Source organism: Trachemys scripta, chromosome 1 (genome assembly GCF_013100865.1).
Source record: "Trachemys scripta elegans isolate TJP31775 chromosome 1, CAS_Tse_1.0, whole genome shotgun sequence".
NCBI classification, from domain to species: domain Eukaryota; kingdom Metazoa; phylum Chordata; order Testudines; family Emydidae; genus Trachemys; species Trachemys scripta.
This window is the reverse complement of record NC_048298.1, coordinates 206,607,111-206,628,043: the sequence shown is the minus strand read 5'-3', so window position 1 is coordinate 206,628,043 and position 20,933 is coordinate 206,607,111. Positions and strand designations below refer to the sequence as shown.

The 20,933-nt window shown below is 41.8% G+C and overlaps 1 protein-coding gene across 2 annotated transcripts in view; it reads left to right on the top strand.

Annotated features, from left to right (window-relative positions):
- Positions 1 to 20,933, top strand: part of PDK3 (pyruvate dehydrogenase kinase 3) — a 96,576-nt gene that overhangs the window by 25,273 nt on the left and 50,370 nt on the right. The window contains exon 2 of one of the 2 annotated variants that reach the window (XM_034754991.1): positions 7,957 to 8,098. The exons of the other annotated variant lie outside the window; for it this stretch is intronic. Within the exon in view, the coding sequence (XP_034610882.1) occupies positions 7,957 to 8,098 (142 nt within the window). The remainder of the gene's footprint in view (positions 1 to 7,956; positions 8,099 to 20,933) is intronic. 2 annotated transcript variants of the gene reach the window in all.

Below are 20,933 nucleotides of genomic sequence, written 5' to 3'. Positions count from 1 at the left end.
AAATCTGGCCTTTTATTAAGAGTTTTGAGGTTAACTCACTTGTATTCACTTGCATACCAACTAGTTATGGCCTTATAAAATAGACATAGATTAAAAAGGTTAAAGCTAAAAATAATTTAAAAAAAATAGTTGAAATGTCTAACTGAATAATGTCCTGGCCTCTGACTGGGTCAGAAGACTTAGGACTTCCATACTGAGCTATAGCTGGTGAAGGGAGACACAGACTCTGGGTGGGGAGAAAATGTGGTTTTGTACCACTTACCTGACCTTCAGATTTGGGGCCAAAATGTGCCCAGTGTAAGTTAAAGTAGCCATGGGGGTTCAGTGTTTTTAAAGAGTGAGTAACTTTAAAAGAAAAGTCTTGAACCAACAACTTTAGATGTTACAATTCCATTGTGCTTAATCAATAGACATGTGACTAAAACTTGGGGGGGTTCTCAGTACTTAACTATTGGTCACCAAAAAAACCCACCACTGAGATGAAAGCATTATCATCATGGAGAACCAGAATCAGTCATTATGAGAGAGGTGTATGCTTCTTCAGCAGACTGAATTCCACTGAAGAGGAGATTAATTAATACAAATACATTATTCAATACATTGGAATCTGTTGTTCTGTTGAAAAAAGTCAGGTTTCATTTTATTTGTGGTTGTTAAGTTAGAAATATATATATATGTAAATATAATGTAACTCAGCTTATAAATTCTGTACAAAAATTCTTGCTCATTAAGGAACATGTTTAATAATATTTCAAAGAAGGTACATCCATCACTTAGAGAAAATAAAATCTGGTTAAGAGTTTGGGTAACTCACTTGTATTCACTTGAATACAAACTAGTTAAGCTTCTACAAAATAAACATAGATGAAAAGGTGAAAGCTAAAAATAATTTTAAAAATACAGACAAGAATTAAAAATAAAAAGGGAAGAGTTTAAATTTATAAATCTTAAAACAAACAAACAAACAAAAAAGAGTTAAAAATAAAAAAATCTAAAAAATGAAAAGGCCAGGGTTAAAATACCAAACAAGAAATGTGAGGCTAGGATTAATAACCTACAGTTGAGGCAATGGTGGCTAGGTATGGATTTAATACCAAAGTAAGAATTTGGTACAGATCACGGTATTACCTTTTTAATTTATTTTGGTAAAAAGCACTAACAAGCCATGTACCAGCTGTCATAACTCCCTACTTGAATATTTGTGTACTCTTTCCCTCCTTTAGTATCAGATATAGCACTTGTCTGTGCACAAGCACAAGGCTGTGTGGATCCCATAGCTTTTGAGCTCCTAAACCTGAGGCTTTCTTCCTTTTAGGTCCCATTTCTGCAAACAGTTAAACTCTTTACTCATCTGAGTTAGAGCTGGATGGGAAACGGTTCTTCTGTCCTGCAAAACTTTGAGATTTCAAAAATCTTTTCCATTCTACATCGGGAGGTTTGGGTGAGGGAGAGAGAGAGAGATTTACCCATCCAGTAGCTTTGTGGTCAGGATACTCGCCGGGGATGTGGGAAGCCCAGGTTCAAGTCCGTGCTCCCACATCCCAGGTATGAGCCCTAACCACCAAGCTATAGAGTTATTCTCTCTTTTGTCCAATGAATGACCCCTATCCCAGATAGCCAATAACCTGGTAGTTCAGGTGTTCATCTGGGATAAGGTAGAATTGCAGAGCTGGGACTTGAACCTGGGCTGGTTGGCTATTCTAGAGACTCTCTCTCTCACCAGAATTTCCCTCCTGCATCTCAGAAACTGTTTCAACAAAAGGTTTGTGTTGATGAATTGGTATTGTCCAATGCGAAAACCGGTTTGAAAAATTCCCAACCACTCTGTCAGTAGTTCCACTTTCATTGTGGGAACTACTTAAGTGAATATATTTTTAGGATGCAGCTCTTCTTTTATCCGTAATAATGACTTTCAGATTCTGTTCTGTTTTTTCTTCAATCACATTTCTACTTATCACACTTCAGCAGAATTTGATATCTTGTAATTTAGCATCTTCTAGGCAGGAATTCATGACTCCTCAGAGCTATACGTGCTTTTTAATTTCATATAATTTAACAAGACAACATAAAGCTGTATTTGTGATGTATTACTTAAAGTATGAAAACAGCAGGCTGTTGAGTAGTAATTTATAACAAGAGCTGTGTTTATGGTACCATGTGGTTTACCTTTCTATACCATTGTAATTTGTTCCCCCTTGAAATCTGCCAAGTCTTCAACTCTTTTACAAAATTCAATTAAAAAATGTTAAAAAAAACACATTTTGGGAAAATATAAAGTATGATCACTGTTGGCCCTCATGTTTAAAATATTTCCTCCCGATGCCTGGCTTTTTCTTCATTGGACATCCCTTTCGTCTGCTATTTATTCCTTTCATGCAAAATCTTAAAAGCATGGTAGTATGTCTTTGTTATATTTTATACATCTATATTCTAGTGTAGTGCCTTGGAAGAGGCTGCTTTATAAATGCTTTATAAATTTAGGGTCCGATTCCAATCTCAACCACACCAATGTAATTTCAAAGTTACTCTGTTGGTGCTCAGAGAGCACCATTTTTACACCAGAATAACTGGTACTAAAATCTGACCTGAAGTATGTGTATTGACTAAACTGTAGTGGAAAAATAAAACCATAAAAACACTTCATACTTGTAGGAGACAGAACATATGATACTTTTTAAAAGAAAAAATTGATCAGTATAACAAGTTTGAAGAACACTACAATAAGTTCAGAAATTTCATTTTCAAAGGTTGTTTTTAATTGGAACATGTTAAAAAGGTTGTGAAATTTAATAAATGATGGTTCCTGGGAAGCACCTTGGGCAATCTTGATTGTGAAAAGTGTTTTATATCTGCATTAAGAAGTAATTCCCTAAAATAATGGACCATATCCTATCCTCTGCTTCACAGAATTGAAGGTAACAAAATATGCTCTAAATTAGGGGCCAGATCCATGGTGAGGAAAGATTAATGGCTCAGCTGTGTTCTTCCGGTGCCCCAGACTTAGGGCAGATCTACACTACAGCCGGGATTGACGCTCTGGGATCGATCCACTGGCAGTCGGTTTAGCGGGTCTAGTGAAGACCCGCCAAATTGACAGCAGATCGCTTTCCAGTCGACTCCTGTACTCTACCCCCGACGAGAAGAGTAAGGTAAGTTGACGGGAGATTTTCTCCTGTCGACCCCCCCCCCCCACGGTAACTTGACCTAAAGTACGTTATTCATGTAGCTGGAGTTGCATAGCATAGATCGACTTACTGCGGTAGTGTAGACATAGCCCAAGTGGGATGTCCTTTTTGCAGCTCTGGATGGGAAAAGGAACTGCTAAAGATCAACCCCTGGACATAGCATGCTTCCTGCATTTGTGTGTGTGGATGTTTTTCCAGACTGAAATCCAGTTAGTGCTGGTCAGATGAGCAGTAATTCCTCTTTTCTCTTTCCCTACCTTCCCATTCCTTTTTGAGGATGGCTTTTGATGCATGGCAGCCCAACTGCTGAGACTGTAGGTGGGAGTCAAGGAAACTCTGCAGAAGTCCTGGGACTACATGAAAATCGTACTGTCCCCTTACGGTGACCAGAAATCTATGGGTTGAGGGCCAAATCTGTCATTTCATTGACAAATAAGACTCCTGTCCCTTACCTGAGTTTCCTTCCAATTTTCTTCAGGAATTTTTCGAAGTAGCTACACAAAGAAAACCATTACCAGGTGGATACATGGGGTCCAAAATGCTAAGATTTTTAAAATCTAATAAAGTACATGACAAAATAGGACTCCAATTGTATATCATCAGTAAGGCTGTGATTTAATCACGGGTATTTTTTGCAAAAGTCATGGACAGGTCACAGGCAATAACCAAAAAGTCATGGCCCAGTGACCCGTCCATGACTTTGACTAAAAATACCCCTAGCTAAATCTTAGGTCCTGGTGGGGAGGGGTGCTCTGGCGCAATGTGCTGTGGGACCCCAGGGATGCTGCTGCTTGGTGAGGGGAGGGGTGCTCCGGGGCGTCACCGCTGCCAGGGAGGGGGGGTTGGCCCGGGGTGCCACCGCTGCTACTGGGAGGCGCTCTGGCTCCCCCGTTCACTGCCACCGACGCTGCTGGGGAGGGCGGACCGGCAGCGCTGACTACTGCTACTCCAGGTGGGAGGGTGGCTCGGAGTGCCGTTGCTGCTCCCAGACTACTGCTCTGGGGCAACGACCAAGTAGCAGCCGGTGTGGCTGGCCCCGGGGCTGCCCCAGAGTCAGCTGCACCGGTCACTGCAGAAGTCACACAAGTCCCAGAAAGTCATGGAACCTGTGACTTCATGACTGACACTCAGCCTTAATTATCAGTGTATTTTATTGAAAGCAACTATACAGTTTCATAATTAGTTCCTTCGGTGTCTAGCAGTTGCTGACTAATGCAACATTTTCAATATTTACTTATGTGTAACTGAAGGGGCACATCCTGCAAGAAACGCATGTGAGTAAAATAATATTAAGTATTTGCAGGATTGAGCCTTGAAACAATAATTACTGATGCCAATAGAACATAACAGTCCATTGATTGACATGCCTTAAATGAGCACACAAAAAAAGCTTCAAATGCTTGTTTTAAACCTGATTGGGCGCTGTCTTACCAATGTACATTATCTGTGAACAGATGTTGAATGCTGTGCTGTTCAACTGATTATAATGGGACTGCCTTAAAGTGTGACCTTGATTGTGCCAGTTGCAATGTGCTTGAGGGGTTTTCAAATTGCAAATCCTAGTTATTATATGCATAGCAATGCTTTTAACCTTTCTTGGGCTGCCTGAACGTATCCTTAATCAGTACCTTGTATTTTTTGTTCATTTTTGAGGCAGTTGTGTTGGTCATAGTCACAAAAGACACTTTCAATTTCTCTTTTGCCTATAGTGAAATACTTATAGCCCATGACAAGTAAAACACAGGTCTCTGAGCCTACCTAGTCTGTTTGGATATTGCCATAGAATTTTCTACTCCTAGGGAAGGGTGGGAAATCTGAAAATAGGCGTAGTCACTGAATCAAAGATCTAATCACTCAACTAAGCTCTGCAGTGAAGGATAGTGTCCGTAAGCATCACCAATGCTTTCAATTACCTGTGTATATATTTTGACACAGATGTCTCCAATGAATGCTTTTGTTTATTCACACAATGGGAATCTAGTAAAATGATACATTTTAAGATTAAAGTGGAAACTCAAAGGAAATTTCAGTTTCCTTAGGCCGTGTTTGCACTAGAAAGCTTACAGTGGTACAGCTGTACTGATGCAGCTGGGCTGCTGTAAGATCACTCATGTAGCCTCTCCATGCTGACAGGAGAGAACTCTCCTGTCGGCATAACAAAACTGCCTCCATGAGTGGTAGCTCTCCCGCTGACATAGCACTGTCCACATCCGCGTTTCTGTCCGTGTAACTTATGTCACTCGGGTGGGTTTTTTTTTTTTTTTTTTTTTCCCCACACCCCTGAGCGACATAAGTTTTATCAACAAAAGCATAGGCGCTGACTTCCACTGTCCCGGTGGGTGCTTGACCCCGCCCCTGCCCTGCCTCTTCACTAATTTTTTCCCATGGGTGCTCCAGTCCTGGAGCACCCACAGAGTCCGCGCCTATGGACAAAAGTGGTAGAGTAGACATAGCCTTAGGGCAGTGTTGGGCAACCTGCGGCCTGTGGACCGGACACAGCCTGTTAGGGTAATCTGCTGGTGGCCCGCGAGACGGTTTGTTTACATTGACCGTCCACAGACACGGCTGCCCGCAGCTCCCACTGGCCGTGGTTTGCTGTGCCTGGCCAATGGGAGCTGTGGGAAGCGGAGCGGGCTGCAGGGACATGATGGCCGCCGCTTCCCGCAGCTCCCTTTGGCTGGGAACGGCAAACCGCGGCCATTGGGAGCTATGAGCGCTGTGCCTGCAGATGGTCAATGTAAACAAACCATTTCGCAGCCCGTTAGCAGATTACCCTGATGGGCCGACGGACCGCAGGTTGCCCACTACTGCCTTTTTTCTTCTCCCCTTAAATACTTGAGCCCTGTTGTCCTCTTCTTACTCTTTTATAATTGACTAGATGAACAGAAATGACAGCTAGAAAGAACATGTTAGCTCACTCCCCTTTCCAACCTCTTTAGAAGTTAACAGGCTATGTTGACTATGCCTCCTCTTTGGATGGCTGCTGAATATTCTTGGAAAAGCCCTCTCAGAAGCCAAGTTGCCATATACTGATATGACAGTCTGGCTGTTCACAACTACCATTGTAGGTATGGGGGAAAGGATGCACAGAATGCTGTCATTCAGAAATAATTTGCTCATAGGTTTCTCCAGCTATGGCGCACAGATTTTGTAGACCAGTAGCTACAGAGTCAACTTTTTTGGTGGACCAGGGCCTAATTTTATTTTGCTTTCCCTATTTAGTAATGCTATTAGAATGCAAAAGGCAGTTTTTATAGCAATGTTAACTAACTTTGACTTTGGAAGCACAGAATATAAATAGTTTCCAAAGCAATGTCTTGAAATATGACAGTTTTAAAAATTCACCTTAGAAATGAAGAGAGATTAGGGTGACCAGATGTCTCGATTTTATAGGAACAGTCCCGTTGTGTGAAGAAATACTTCCTTTTTGTTTGTTTTTAAACCTGCTGCCTATTAATTTCATTTGGTGATCCCTAGTTCTTGTGTTATGAGGAGTAAATAGCACGTCCTTATTTACTTTCTCCACACCAGTCGTGATTTTACAGATCTCAATCATATCCCCCTTTAGTCGTCTCTTTTCCAAGCTGAAAAGTCCAAGTCTTATTAATCTCTCTTCCGTTCCATACCCCTAATCATTTTTGTTGCCCTTTTCTGAACTTTTTCCAATTCCAGTATATCTTTTTTGAGATGCAGTGACCACATCTACACGCAGTATTCAAGCTGTGGGCGTACCATGGATTTATATAGAGACAATATAATATTTTCTGTCTTATTATCTATCCCTTTCTTAATGATTCCCAGCATTCTGTTCGCATTTTTGACTGCCGCTGCACATTGCGTGGATGTTTTCAGAGAACTATCCACAATGACTCCCAAGATCTCTTTCTAGAGTGATAACAGCTAATTTAGACCCCATCATTTTATATGTATAGCTGGGATTATGTTTTCCAATGTGCATTACTTTGAATTTATCAACACCGAGTTTCTTCTGCCATTTTGTTGCCCAGTCACCCAGTTTTGAAAGACCCTTTTGTAGCTCTTCGCAGTCTGCCTTGGACTTAACTATCTTGAGTAGTTTTGTTTACAGAGTCTCCACAATTCCAAATGTGGGATTATAACTCTTGATGAAGTAGTAATAGTGCTGAAAAGAGTTAGTAGGTATTTTATCTTGCATAGGCAAGTTTATTTAATACTAATTTTAAAAGTGAATCTAAGTAATCCTTGTATCAAAAATGATTCTACAATATTAGTAGCTTTTCTAGAACAGAAGTGCTAGTATTGTAGAAAAGAGCATTGTAGAAGTACAATTATTATGGAATTGCTTCTACAACAAAAGCAATAGGAAAAAAGCCTCCCGATATTGGAGAAAATTACTGTAAATTATTTTTCTTTTGTAGTAAGTTTTTTTTCTGTCATGTGAGTGTGGCTGGGGTAGAGGTTTTGAGCACTAGAGACAAACAGCGATTGAGTAGAGCTTGGAAGAATGAATTGGGAACAGAATCTTTTAAGGCAGGTGCAACCTGAAGATATGAAATGAAGGAAAGGGGTTTGAAAGAGGTACTGACAGATGGACATGGGGAAGGAGCTAGAGAGGTAAAGATAAATGTGGTGTCCTGAAGAGTGAGAAGGGAACTGGAGGGATCAAAGGGGGACCAGACTTAAGGGTACTTTAATTGGTCTTTGTTTTCTAACAGCAACATTTATTTCATTCTAGAGCTGCAAATTCTAAACCATAGTCTATTGCAATAGAATTCTTTATTTTTTCTAACAGGACGTGATAATGCATGTGAGAAAACATCATATATGTTCCTACGGAAAGAACTTCCTGTGCGGCTAGCTAATACCATGAGAGAAGTCAATTTGCTGCCTGATAACTTGCTAAACAGGCCTTCAGTTGGGCTAGTTCAGAGTTGGTAAGTACGGAGAATGAGAAAGAAATTAAGAAATCAGTATATTTCTGCTACTGTAAATGTATTTAAAAGTTTTATAGGTGAAAATGAATCTTATTATCCAGTTCTCTAATTTGAATAATTTATTTTTATAACATTTTTTCCCCGTTGAACTATTATACATATACAAATGAGGCTTCATTTTCTGCTGTCTGATACTAAACAAATACTCTGATACAATTTTCAGAGGTAGAATGGGGACTCCATAAATTGTTTTTTTGAGTAGGAGCCCAGAAATTCTGTGCATGAGTGATTTCAGTGAAAGATTTTAGAGTTCTAAATCAGTAGCTGCTTCATTTTTAAAGGGAAGACTAAACATCAACCTAATTTAATTGTAGCTGTCATGGATTCTCTCATCAGAAGAAATAAGTCCCTGCACATTTAAAATGTTTCTTCTTTCTCCAGCTATCCCCTCATCAAAATATTTGAAAACTGATTTAAGCTTTTCTTGCTCTCATAGCTTGTATTTTAAAAGCTTTAATTCAGTTGGTCCCTTGGACTGCAAAACTCTGTAGTTTGTCCAGTTGGCCTGAGACAAACTATTCATCCTATCTTCTCAGCTGATTTGTATTAGTGTTAATACCAAATTATGGCATCTACTCAGTGACATTTATCTCTACTTTACTTGTAAATTGAGCAAAGGTCTGTAAACTTCTTCCTTGGTTACATTCATAGGGCTCTGAACAAGTTCTGCCACAAGGCACAGCTCTTCATGCTGTTCATGTTTGAGAAGAATTAATCCACAAAATTTATGTTAAAATACCTTTGCATACTCTGCGGAATTTCTCTAGGCATCGATTACCCCTGGTGTGGAATCGTTCCTGGTCGCTGCACTGGTCTCCGGCTCCCCAGTACCACTCCTCGGGCAGGCACTATGGCATCTATGGCTCTTCCCTGGTCACCAGAAGGGCCATGGTCCAAGCCTGAAGGGGAATTCGGCCCCTCACCTATAAAAGGCAAATCGCCACCGGCCCACGAGACCAGCGTGGCTCCTGTGGCAGCGGTGTGGAGGTAGGGGCAATGGCCTGTTCAGTGGCAGTACTGGAACCCATGGGATGTACCTGTTGTACCAGTTCCGTACTCCCACTGTTCCTCCCAGGCCGCATCGGATAAGCTGCCGCGGCACAGCCAGCACCCAAGTCAGAGCTACACATCTTGAAGAACAACAGTCTTTTATTGTCAACATATTAATGAATCACCAATGTCTTCAAGATGACGCAGAGGTCTAACTGATTGCTAAACTCACAGATGGAGTTTTTGTAATGATTCAAGAAATGACATTTGAAGTTCATGATTAGAGGAATGTATTACGTTTATTTGTTATTGTAATGGGTTCATTTTAGGAAGATTAAATTCTTGATCTTCTGTTTAATAACACGGTGTGTGAAATAATAGATCAGAAAGAAAGCTGTGTTTTGAGAAAATAGATATACATGTGGTTTGGACTTGTAACAGATAAGATTTGATGGTGAGAAATCGCAACAAATATTTTCTGTGTTGTATTTCCATGTAGTATAAATGTTGGCTCTAAAGAGTTGTTAAAAGATATTAATTTTTGTATTTCCTCAAATGATGTTTCTGTTATGTTTCTCTCTCAAATATTTTGTTTTGGCTATCAGATGTTATTTAAAAAGAAAAATATTTACTTGTATAAGGCCAAATTTACTAACTCATTAATGTCAGAAGAATAAATCTTTTTTTTTCCTGGCTGAAATTCAAGCGTCTTAACAGGTCACTTAAAAAATTTATTGATGAAGAATCTTGGACAAAATTTATTATACCTGAAATTAATTAACTTTTAAATGTTGTCTAATACTTTCAAATCATCATAGATCCATCAACCTGTGAATTTTTCACAAGTGTAACCGTGCCTTTGTGGGACACAACTGAGAATACCAAATTCAGGACAAACTGCTGAGAAATAAGGCAGATATATCCCAAAACTGGAGGTTATCTCCCATAAGATATACCAAACGAGCAAGAAAAGTAAACTTCTGTTTGACCACATTGGGGTATGTCTTCACTAGCAACGTTAAAGCGCTGCCGTAGCAGTGCTTTAACGTGGCTGTGTAGTTGCGGCATTTGTATTGTTAAAGTGCAGCTCGTGGAGTGTGGGGAGCCCAGGGTTTCTGCCCTGCGGTGGGGTGGTGGAGCTAGAGGCTTCTGCTAGAGACAACAGGTGCCTGCTGGAGGGAGAGAAGGGCACAATTTAAAGATTATCCCCCTCCCCTCCAACAGCTTGAGCCATGCCCTGTCAGGATACCCCCGGTCTTACCCTCACTGACCCCTCCCTGCAGCTCCCGGATGTTAGCTCCATGTGGAGAGCCAGTGGCAAACAGCTGGGAGCTGCCGGGAGGAGCCACTGCTTTAGCTCCATAAGGAGAGGTAGCAGCAAAAGCAGTGGCACTCCCTGCAGCTCCCAGCTGTTTGCCGCTGCCTCTCCCCTTGGCCGCAGCTCCCAGTTTGCCAGCTCCAGCAGCCCCCATGCAGGGAGGAGGGGACCCAGCAGCACCTTGTGACTGAGTGGGGCAATCAAACCCTGGCAAAACTCTCAGAAGGTACGTGACCCCAGGTGTGTGTCCTTTCCCCCCCCCCCCCCATGTCGCCTCTGTCTTCCTCCCAGCAGGGAGGGAGGTCTCAGGGCTTCAGCACTGTAGGGCTGGGGCTCGGTGCTTCAGCAGGAACGGGGCTGAAGCCCTGAGTCCAGGCAGGCACTTCTCACAGGGCTGAAGCCCCAAGCACTGGCAGGTGCCTCCTGTGAGCCTGAAATCCAAAGACCCCATCCATGCAGGGCTGAAGCCCTGAGTCCCAGCAGGCGCCTCCTGCAGAGCTGAAGTTCCGAGATCCCTTTCCACGCAGGGCTGAAGCCCAGAGCCCTGTCAGGTGCCTCCTGTGGGACTGAAACCCCAAGCCCTGGCATGCCTGCCCCAGCTCTCAAATTTCTGCAGATTGTCATATGCGATTTGGAGGGTCAGTAAGTTTGGCCATCCTGCTTATTCTTCAGTTCTTTCTTACCATCGGTGATCAGTGGCCAGAGAATTTCAGTGCTTTACAGTCAAAAAACATTCCTCTGTGAACAATATTTTTTATAGTTAACTTTTACTAGGGATACTTGCTATTGCCTCTCTTGGTGGTTTTCTTTCTTTATTCCTTTTATTCTTGTTTTTAAACCTTATTTTGCTTTCTTTATGTGAGTCTTTCTGGGCCTCATCAGGTACTTGAAGAGCTTGTGCCAAGGTGTTCTGGTAAAAAGGCCTGCTCTCCCTGTCATAAGGCGATACCTGTTAGTGACCTGAACTCTCATTGTTCAAAATACTTGGGTAAGGTTACTTGAGTACTACAGGTGTCTGATCTGCCACTGCTTCAAATACAGAACAAAGAAGCAGAGAGAGATCTAATCTTTTAGATGCAGTCTCATAGAGGGTGCTCTTTGCCCAGCATCAGAACCACTCACTTGGCTCATGGGAGCTCTTTAACCACTCCTTCTAGACATGCTCCCCCAACCTTGCCAACAGACAGAAATCATAGGAGATCCCCTCCACTGGGGCTGTCCTCTAGAAAGCATAAGAGCTTGGACCGCTCCTGTCTGAAGCTTAAGAAGAAGATGGCATCAACTTCTTCGAAGTCCTTGGTGCGGGGACTCCTCAGCAGTGGAATGCCACTCCATTACTGAAGGTAGAGCATGTCCCTAGGCTCACTGCTCTCCAGTACTGGCCCACTGTGGCTCTCACAGGATTGACCTGCCCCAGGACTGTCAAGATTGGCTGCTTCATTGGTGATGACAGTAGATTGTCCCACTGTAAGCAGCAATGACTGCCATCCATTTCAGTGCTGACAATACCAGAGATCTGTGTGGCCGTGAAGGATTTGCTGTGCCTTTTGGTACCACTCTCACTGCTGATTCAAGGCAAAGGTCCTCTGCCAGAACTGTCACAATTTGTGCAGTCTTCGGTACCAATGTTGGAATCTGTTACAGCCTCACCAGTCTCAAGACTGGTACTATCCTCAATGATTTTTTCATTGACAGTGTCTAGGCTCCTAGTACCTGCTTCACCTCAACACACAGTACCAATAGCTGGGAAGCCTCTGATGCTACCCCTGGTATTACAGTCTTAACATAGATCCCAATCCCAGTATCTGAGGATGTCTCCTGGTATCGCACCATCTTGGCCTGAGGAATACTGTTACTCCCTGTTGGAGTCCAAAGTGGGTCCATGTCTCCTACTTCAGAGAGTCCAGGGTTTCCTCCAGAACCCTTTCCCACTTTCACAGAAGGTATTCTGACATGAGCAGACTGAAAGATTGGTAGGCTTGGTCTAGGCACAACTGGCTTCTGATGCCGTATCAGCTCCCTCATTGGCCCTATTGGGTGCCTGTGGGGATGCCTCTAGCATCGAGATGGACATCTCCTCTTCCTCATAGAAGCAGATCATGAGAAGGAAGGCTTCCCTACCCCGTATTGAGAGACTGCTAGTACTTAGTACCAAACAGCTGCTGGATACCAAATTTCTGGACCCTTCCTTGGACCAGCTGTCTACCTCAGTGGTGCAAGATCAGCCTCATGAGGGTTCTACCTTGCCTCCTCTGATTACATTATCCTTGTCACTGGATGAGATTATGGTACTGGAAGCTTCCTCCATCCTCCAGATGACTTATAAAGCTACCAAGAGATCCTGAAAAGAATAGCTGTAGATCTTGGTATTTAGATGGAGATGATGGAGGAGGATCTGCATAAACGTACAGACATATTGCACCCGGCTACTGCAGGGAAAGTAGCTCTTCCTATGAATGAGGTGATAATGCAGTCAACCAGGTCACTCTGGCAAACCGACTCATCTATTCCACCAATGGCTAAGCTCACAGAGGGCAAATGCCAAGTTCCATCCCAGGGGTTGGAACAGATTTTTATTCACACTACCCCAGTTTCACTGGTAGTGGCTGCAGTGAATGAAGGACACTGTCGAGGTAGACCTAAGGCTATTCCAAAAGCTGGAGCTTTTTGGGAGAGAGATTTATTCAACTGCAGGGTTACAACTACACATCACCAAACACCAGACCCTCTTGGCTCGGTATGACCATTCAAATTCGGAGGCAGTGTCTAGATTTGCAAATAAATTGCCTGATGGCTCCAAGGAAGAGTTTCAGTGCCTCTTAGTGAAAAGTTGTCTGGTTTCTTGATCTACTTTGCAGCCTTCCTTACATACCACAGATTCTGCAGCGAGGGTCATGGTGACATCAGTAACTGCACCATTCCTTGTGGTTGCGGTCTTCGGGGATTCCTGCAGAAGTACCCGAGGGTCCCAGAGCCTGGGCTCCAGCACAAACCCAAATGTCTGCACCACAGTTTTACAGCCCTGCAGTCCGAGTCTTAGTCAGATGAACAGGCCAGCCACAAGTGTTTAATTGCTATGTAGACATACCCTTAAAGTCCCTAGGCCTATGCACACTGGCCACAAAGAGGACAAAATATCGTCCTCATTTCCAGCTCAGGCTATCCCTACAGACAATCTGACCATTCTAGGTGAAAACAAAGATCACAAAGAAGGAGGCCTCACCACCTTCTGCCTCTTCAGTCACTTTATCCAGTCAGCCACAGGCCTTTAAACCGCCTGTTTTATGTCTTAGTCAGGGACAGCATACCTGTAAGCTTGGATCTTTCTGGCCCTTTCCCTCCCTTTGGGAGCCAGTTATCCCATTTCCTAAGTGTGTGGCAGATTATCACCTGAGACAAATGGGTGCTAAACACCATGATATTGGGATATACCTTGCAGTTTCTTTGTATCCCTCTCTTCTGCCTCCCTTCCAGTTCTTTTTCACGGACCCATCTCCAAATACTATACTAAGGCAAGAAGTGCAATCTGTACATTCTTTGGGAGCTGTAGAGGAGTTATCTCCTCAACAGCAGATCAGGGTTTTTTCTCCCAGTATTTCCTAATACCCAGAGCCAGAAGGGTTGTCAGATCCATTCTATACCTTTGGATCTAGCAGATACATACAAAAATTATAGTTCCATATGGTTTCTCTTTCATCAGTTATCCCTGCTCTAGATAGAATTGAGAGAGCCTATGCAGTTACTGCCACAGCAAAGGAAGACACAAATGTGGGGAAAGCGGTCCTGCAGTCCCTCTTCCGATGGGACTGCCAGACCCATTTCCACTGAAAACAGCTTAAGAGTCACCTGCAGAGTAATGGACATATGCAGTCGCTCGAAGAAAAAACTCACCTTCTCATGAGGATGTTGTTTGAGATGTGTTGCATATGTCCAGTACACAACCCTTCCTCCTTCTCCAGCACATCAGTCTATCACCTGGATTCCAGTACGAAGGAATTCAAGGATGGGCAGCGTGGCTCCATCCTCTGTACCCTTGGCTTGGATCATGAGGGAAGCCAAAGCATGGGCATAGCTGCCCCTACGTGTACCACTAGGGAAAACTTAGGCACTGGTGCACAAGACGCACAGATACATATGGTGGAATGGATGTATGCAGCATATCTCAAAGAAGAATAGTTATGAGAAGGTGAGTAACTGTTGGTTTATAAGAATTATTCAAAGATGTTTCCGAATTTTGTACAGCAGAACTTTACTAATCTACATTTAGCTAAATGGCTCACTTTATAAAATGCCAACTCCCCTCCCCGAATCATAGTCTTTTCTTACTTCAGCAAAATTTGTCAGCAGATGTAATTCTAAAATCTTATTATTTTAACAAGATACTACATTGTATTCATTAATATGCTGCCAGGTTTTATCAAACAAGTAAAACTAAACAACATTTGACAAAATAAATAAGCAAAGTAAGTCATGTGATGCGTTAGTCATTTTTTGATTAATCTATCTACTTGCTAATTAGCAACAAGTCTGCCAATCAGTAGTGCAATAGTTAATGGTAATTTACATTATTTATTTGTATTACAGTAGTGCCCTGGGGCTCCACTGTCATGAGGGTAGCCCAAACAAGAGACACTAACTCCATATTAAAGAGTATATAATCTAAGTAAAGATAATGCATAAGTCTGTGTTAAAACAATTGGAGGGGAAGGAAAAAGAGAAGCAGAGTTATGGTAATAAGATTATAGAGTTACATAGACCTGTTTACTTTTTGGTGGTTCCAAATTATTTTGATTTTTTTAAAATATTTGACTAAATAATTACCAGTAATCCTCACTGGCCCCTAATACAGCCAATATAGGTGGGCAGTTTCTTAGCTTCCTGGGAGAAGTGGGTCTTTATAGGCAAATTTTGGGAGGGCATGTGAAGTGTAAGGTGCAGTATGGAAGCAAGCGTGAAGGTGTGAAAAGGACAATGGATAGTAGAGTCTAGCATCATCGGTGGAATGAAGTGGTAGGGAAAGCAAACAGATGGAGCCAGTGGTGTTAGGAGTCTTGAAGGTGACAAATTATAACATTTTTCAGAAAGCCCTACACAGTCCTTTTCAAAATGCCTATTTTAACTGAGTGGTTTAAATAGGTAACACATTTTGAGAATAAGTACTCGTCTTCTATATAGTATCATATGCTAATTTTAATTTATTTTTTTCCTCTGTGGAAAAACAATCCTTGATCCCTTGACCCAAGTGGAGATGCCATTGCCATTTTGGGGATGGCTGTGAAGAAGTCTTTCACTTCACACACTGAGACTATACTAACAGGACTTGCTGTGAAGATATATTTGTTCAGTGCTTGGGTACAACAGAGATGGTCTCTAAAGGAAAACCTTAGAAAATGGTAGGCCAGTGCCCCTGCAATTTCTACAGACTTCTAGCACCAGTAAAGAAAATGTAGAGTAAACAATAAAGAGAAAATTTAGGAGCCGATAGTGTGGCCACTTCACCTGAAAGTGTGCCATATTGAATTTACTTTTATTAACAAACCAAAAAACCCTAACACTGCAGATGTTTAATATTCCTGAGCTGCTTTTTTTTTTTTAAAGACAGTTGTAATGAAGTATTGGAAAACACAAACACTTCAATGCCAAGGGGAAGACAAATTTTAAGTTTGTACAGGCTGTGATCAGTGATTTCACTGACACATCCAGAATTGTAAACTGTAATTGACTTTGTGTTTATAAATTATGCCAATCAGCTAGTTATTTTTGAAAGTTCAAATCCTATAATGTGTGTGTCTATTTTATAGTGGTTCAGCACACCACTACTGGGTAGTACTTTCCTTCCTCATGCTGAGTAACAGTCACTATACGTAATGTTTTGCTAAAATGTTGCCAGACATTGTTTGTGCAGGCTTAAAGCCCTTCTTGTTCCCACATTCAGCTACTCAAATCTGTCTTTCCATGTTCATGATCAAAGGAAAGTGCAACATGGAATGAAATAACTTGTATATCAACAGATTATGCTATAGAAATTAATTGCTTTTCTGCCCATGTTTCTGTTTGCCTAGGCAGTTTCTGCTATAGCATATTGGGAAGAACATAACTTGGATAATGAAACATACTTAATTTATCAGAATTGTGCATCTCCATTTCAAGTACATTTGTTCAGTTTTATACCTTTCTATTTTGTTGAAGTTTAATAGTTTTTCAAACTGCTCTTAGGTAAGTAAAAAGATGTTTAATAAATGTGCCTGAAAGCAGGTTAAAAACTAACTTCAAAGAAAAGAAGAAAAATATGGAACAGCATCAATTCAAGGACTTGAGCTGATGATCAAGGTTTCAGAAAACCCCAAATCCACTCTGACTAAGTTTGCATTCTTAATCTTTATTTTTCACTCTGTGCATTAGGGTGCTACAAGCTGCTAGGTAAACAGCTGCAGATGACTTGGATATATGTTTCAATTAGGGTTACGTTTTTCCCTCCACTTCCTAGTTAGATGGAGCTTTGAACCGTCTGACAAGGTTAATATAGAAACTTTGAAGAACTTAGATTTGAAGCTAAGAAAAATAACTTTGGAGGTCTCTGATTCCAACTTGTCGAATACACTGCCCCTGCCATTGAGCTGCAGAATTATTTGAAGAGTAGTGTCTGCTGGGGAGTGCATGAGTTTTTGCATTAGTGTGATGTTGTTGTCTTACTCTGCTGAAGGTGGTGTATACCTCAGTTTCTTTGCCACAACTGCAGAGAGTACAAGGAACACACCTTTTCTTCTTCTGGACTACACTTTCCTTTAGTCTAGCTTAATATTATTTTTTATAAATAGTTTAGACATGTATGAGAAGGCTATGAACCTTCAGCTCTCACTGGGACTATGTAAGGGCTTCAAGAGGTGCTCTTCTTGTCCAGTGATCGTACTTGAGACAAGCGCCCATGTCCAGTGCTTTCTATGTCTGGGTGAGACCCAGTGGGTAACCTAGTGCATGGTTTCCTGTGTCTTCAGTTCCTCTACTAGATGGGGAAGAGATTTGAGGCTCATCAGTGATTTCTCAGTCTCCACAGTGTGATACTGTGACAGGCCCATCAATGCTTCTGAGAGCCCAGCCTCTATTCTAAGGTCTTCTGACACAGGACTCGAAACACATTTTTGCCACTCTAGTCTCAGGGCCACATTTTCTACTATTTTCTAATTACCAAGAAAAGGGGCACTCTGAGACTGATCCTGGATCTCAAAAACCTCAACAGGTACATTCAAGTTAAGGATGCTCATTTGTTATCCTTTCATTATCTCCAGGAGATTAGTATGCATCTCTTGGTTTAAAAGATATCTACTGTCATTTGGAAATCACTCTCATCAAATACCTGAGATTCTTTGTGTGAGGACAAGACGCTACCAAGCGAGTCCTTCCTTTTGGCTGGTACACAGCCGAATGAGTCTTCAAGTGCCTTGTGGTGGTTGCTGCTCACTTCAGACACCCAGGAATATTTGCCGACATATCTGGACGACTGACTCCGAAGGGTCAACTCTTAACAGGAGTCTCCTCAGATCCTATACATTTGCATATTCTTCCAGTCTTGGAGACTATCAGTCAAATGGGAGAAAGTCCTCACTTCAACCTGTGCAAAGGATCACCTTCATCGGAGCTGTCCTGGACTCCACTTGGGCCAGATACTTTCTTCCAGAAGAGAGAGTGGGTTTTTTTTTTTGAAAATTCAAGACTCCTTGGCAAATCTTGGAACAACTACACAATTTTTCCAAAGACTGCTGGGCCTGATAGTCTCCTCATGACCTGTGTCACACCCTTTGCTCATCCGAATATGAGATCTTTGCAGCACTCTGTGGTGCATTACTGCACACCAGTGGAAACAGTCTTCAAAGGAGACTTGAGTGTTCCAACAGCTTCATTGGTAGGAGAGCTCTTCTCTTCCTTACCATCACAGTTGCCATGGATACCTGCAATCTGGGCTTTGATGCATATTGCCAAGACCACCTATTTCAGGTGTTTTAGCCAGTGACTTCAACCATTTTAATGGTTTGACTTTCTTTAAAACTTGGCAGCCAACATGTACTGCTTAATATTATTTTTTGTATTTAAATTATTTTTAGGGCTTATAATAAGTTTGCCTTAACATAGGTTGTCAATTTCAAATTAAATATTGAATAGGTTTATTTTTAAAAAATCAACACGTATTTATTTTAAAGAAATTGATTATTTAAATTAGATTTTTTTTATTTAAAAGTGTGGATTTTTGTTTTTTGGTTTAAATTATACATTTTTTTAATGCATGCTGATTCTGACTGTCCTTTTTTTGCTTTTCTTGGAAATGTCCCACTTTGTAGCAGCCTTTGCATGGAACTCTTTTTGTGTACTGTATATGTTTTTGTTTCAGACAAAATTGTAGTTCTAGGCTCCTGTTAGACAGACAAGATGGGTGAGGTAATATCTTTTATTGGACCAACTTCTGTTGGTGAAAGAGACAAGCTTTTGAGCTATGCAGAGCTCTTCTTAAGGTCTGAGAAACCTACTAAGAGTGTCACAGCTAAATACAAGTTGTAACAGATTGTTTAACATAAGTAGTTAACACATTGTATGATACTATTCAGGGTGAAGTAGTCTGTTAACACGGCTGCAGTCATAGGACAAAAAAGGGAGGTCAGTGGGTTACAGATTGTTGTAACAAGCCATAAATCCAGTGCCTTTATTTTAGTGTGGAGCAAAGTTATGAATTTAAGCTTTCAGTCTTGTCTGTTGAAGGTGTTGTGTAGATTTCCTTTGAGGACGAGGACTGAGAGGTCAGATATGGAGTTGTCGTTTTGTGAAAAGTGTTTGCCCACAGGTGATATGGTGTCTTTGTCTTTTATCATTTTTCTCTGTGAATTCGTTCAAAAGTGTAGTGTTTGTCTGGTTTCATCCACATAGTTATTGGGGTATTAGTGCTCTGGATGAGGTACGCAACGTATTGTGATAGGCATGTGTATGACCCATGGATCTTGAAAAGTGTGTTGGAGGGTATTGACCATCGTATATGTCTGCAAGTTTTTCATCAGTTATGGCAGGGTCTGGTGCTGTGTTGAGTTGGTGGGTCCTGGTCTGTGGGGGACTTGCTTCTGATAATGAGGTTGGTGAGATTGCGGAGCAGGGGTGTCTGTTGTTTGAAGACCAGACGAGGGGGTTCGGGAAAAATTTATTTCAAGATGTGTTCCCCAACAAGTATAGGTTGTAAATATTAAATGATACCCTGTATGGATTCCAGTGTAGAGTGGTAGGTGACAACTAGGTGTGTGCGGTCAGAGGGTTTTTTCCTGTTTTGAAGGAGTTTCTCTTGGAATATTTGTGTGGCCTGTTCCATGACATGATCTACTTCTCTGGGGGAGTGTCCTTGTTTGGTGAAGGCAGTTTTACGTGTGTTAAGGTGTGTATCCTGGACTTTCTCCACTGAGTATATTCTGTGATCTCTGAGTGCCTGGCTGCAGATAACAGGTTTCTTGGTGTATTTGGGGTGGTTACTTGATCTGTGTATGTAAGTGTGATGAGCCATGGGTTTCTTGTATACAGTGGTCAGTAGGGTTCCATTGCTGAAGCTGATCATGGTGTCCGGCAAGATGATGCTGGTGCAGGAGTGCTCTAGAGAGAGTTTAATAGATGCGTGGTGATCATTGAAGTTGTGGTGGAAATCAGTGAGGGAGTTTAGGTTCTGTCCAGAGGATGAAAGTATCATCAATGTATCTCCGGTATATAGTTGTGTTGCCGGCCCAAAAGGACCCGAGGTGGGCAACAGCGGGGTTCGTTGCCCGGTGTGTGCCGCACCAATAGACATACCAGGGGTGGAGAAACAAACCAACTTTATTTAAGAGCTTTGAATAGGCACTAGGAGACCAGCATGTCTTAAATTAAGCGCAGCAAATATAAGGAAGTGTCCCTTTTTATATTTTAAGCTGTTTTTGTGCAGGCTTTGTTTGTTTTTTTCCCACTACCCCTTTCTGCCCGAGCAGTTACCGTTAGAAAAATTTTCATTTGTTTGCTATTTTTGGCCTTTGCAGGCTAAGATGTAGAGGCTTCCCCCCCCCCTTTTTTATTTTTACTGTGTTTGTGAGCGAAACGACAGCTGTCTGCTAGAAAAGCTGACCCTTACATTTTTGCTTTAGCCTGCTTCAGCATGTAAGCAGTTAGCATAGAAGTAGGTGAAAGTTTACAAGATGGAGTTCTGTGGTTTACTTAGACCCAGAGCGCAGGAGTTTCATTGGCATTTATGGCCTTTTACTCCCCCGAGTTACCTGGTAGCTATGCCCAGTGACACCAACAATCCCTCCTTTGAGAACACTCAACAAACCTTTGGCAGAGTTTTCTCATACTTTAAAGACAAAATGCGATTAAGCTCCATGCAATTGGGATCATTAATGAGAGAGTATAAAGGAATTTCTGGGGAATGGGAGGTACAAATCTTACGTATGAGCACTTTACAGCAAGTGAGCA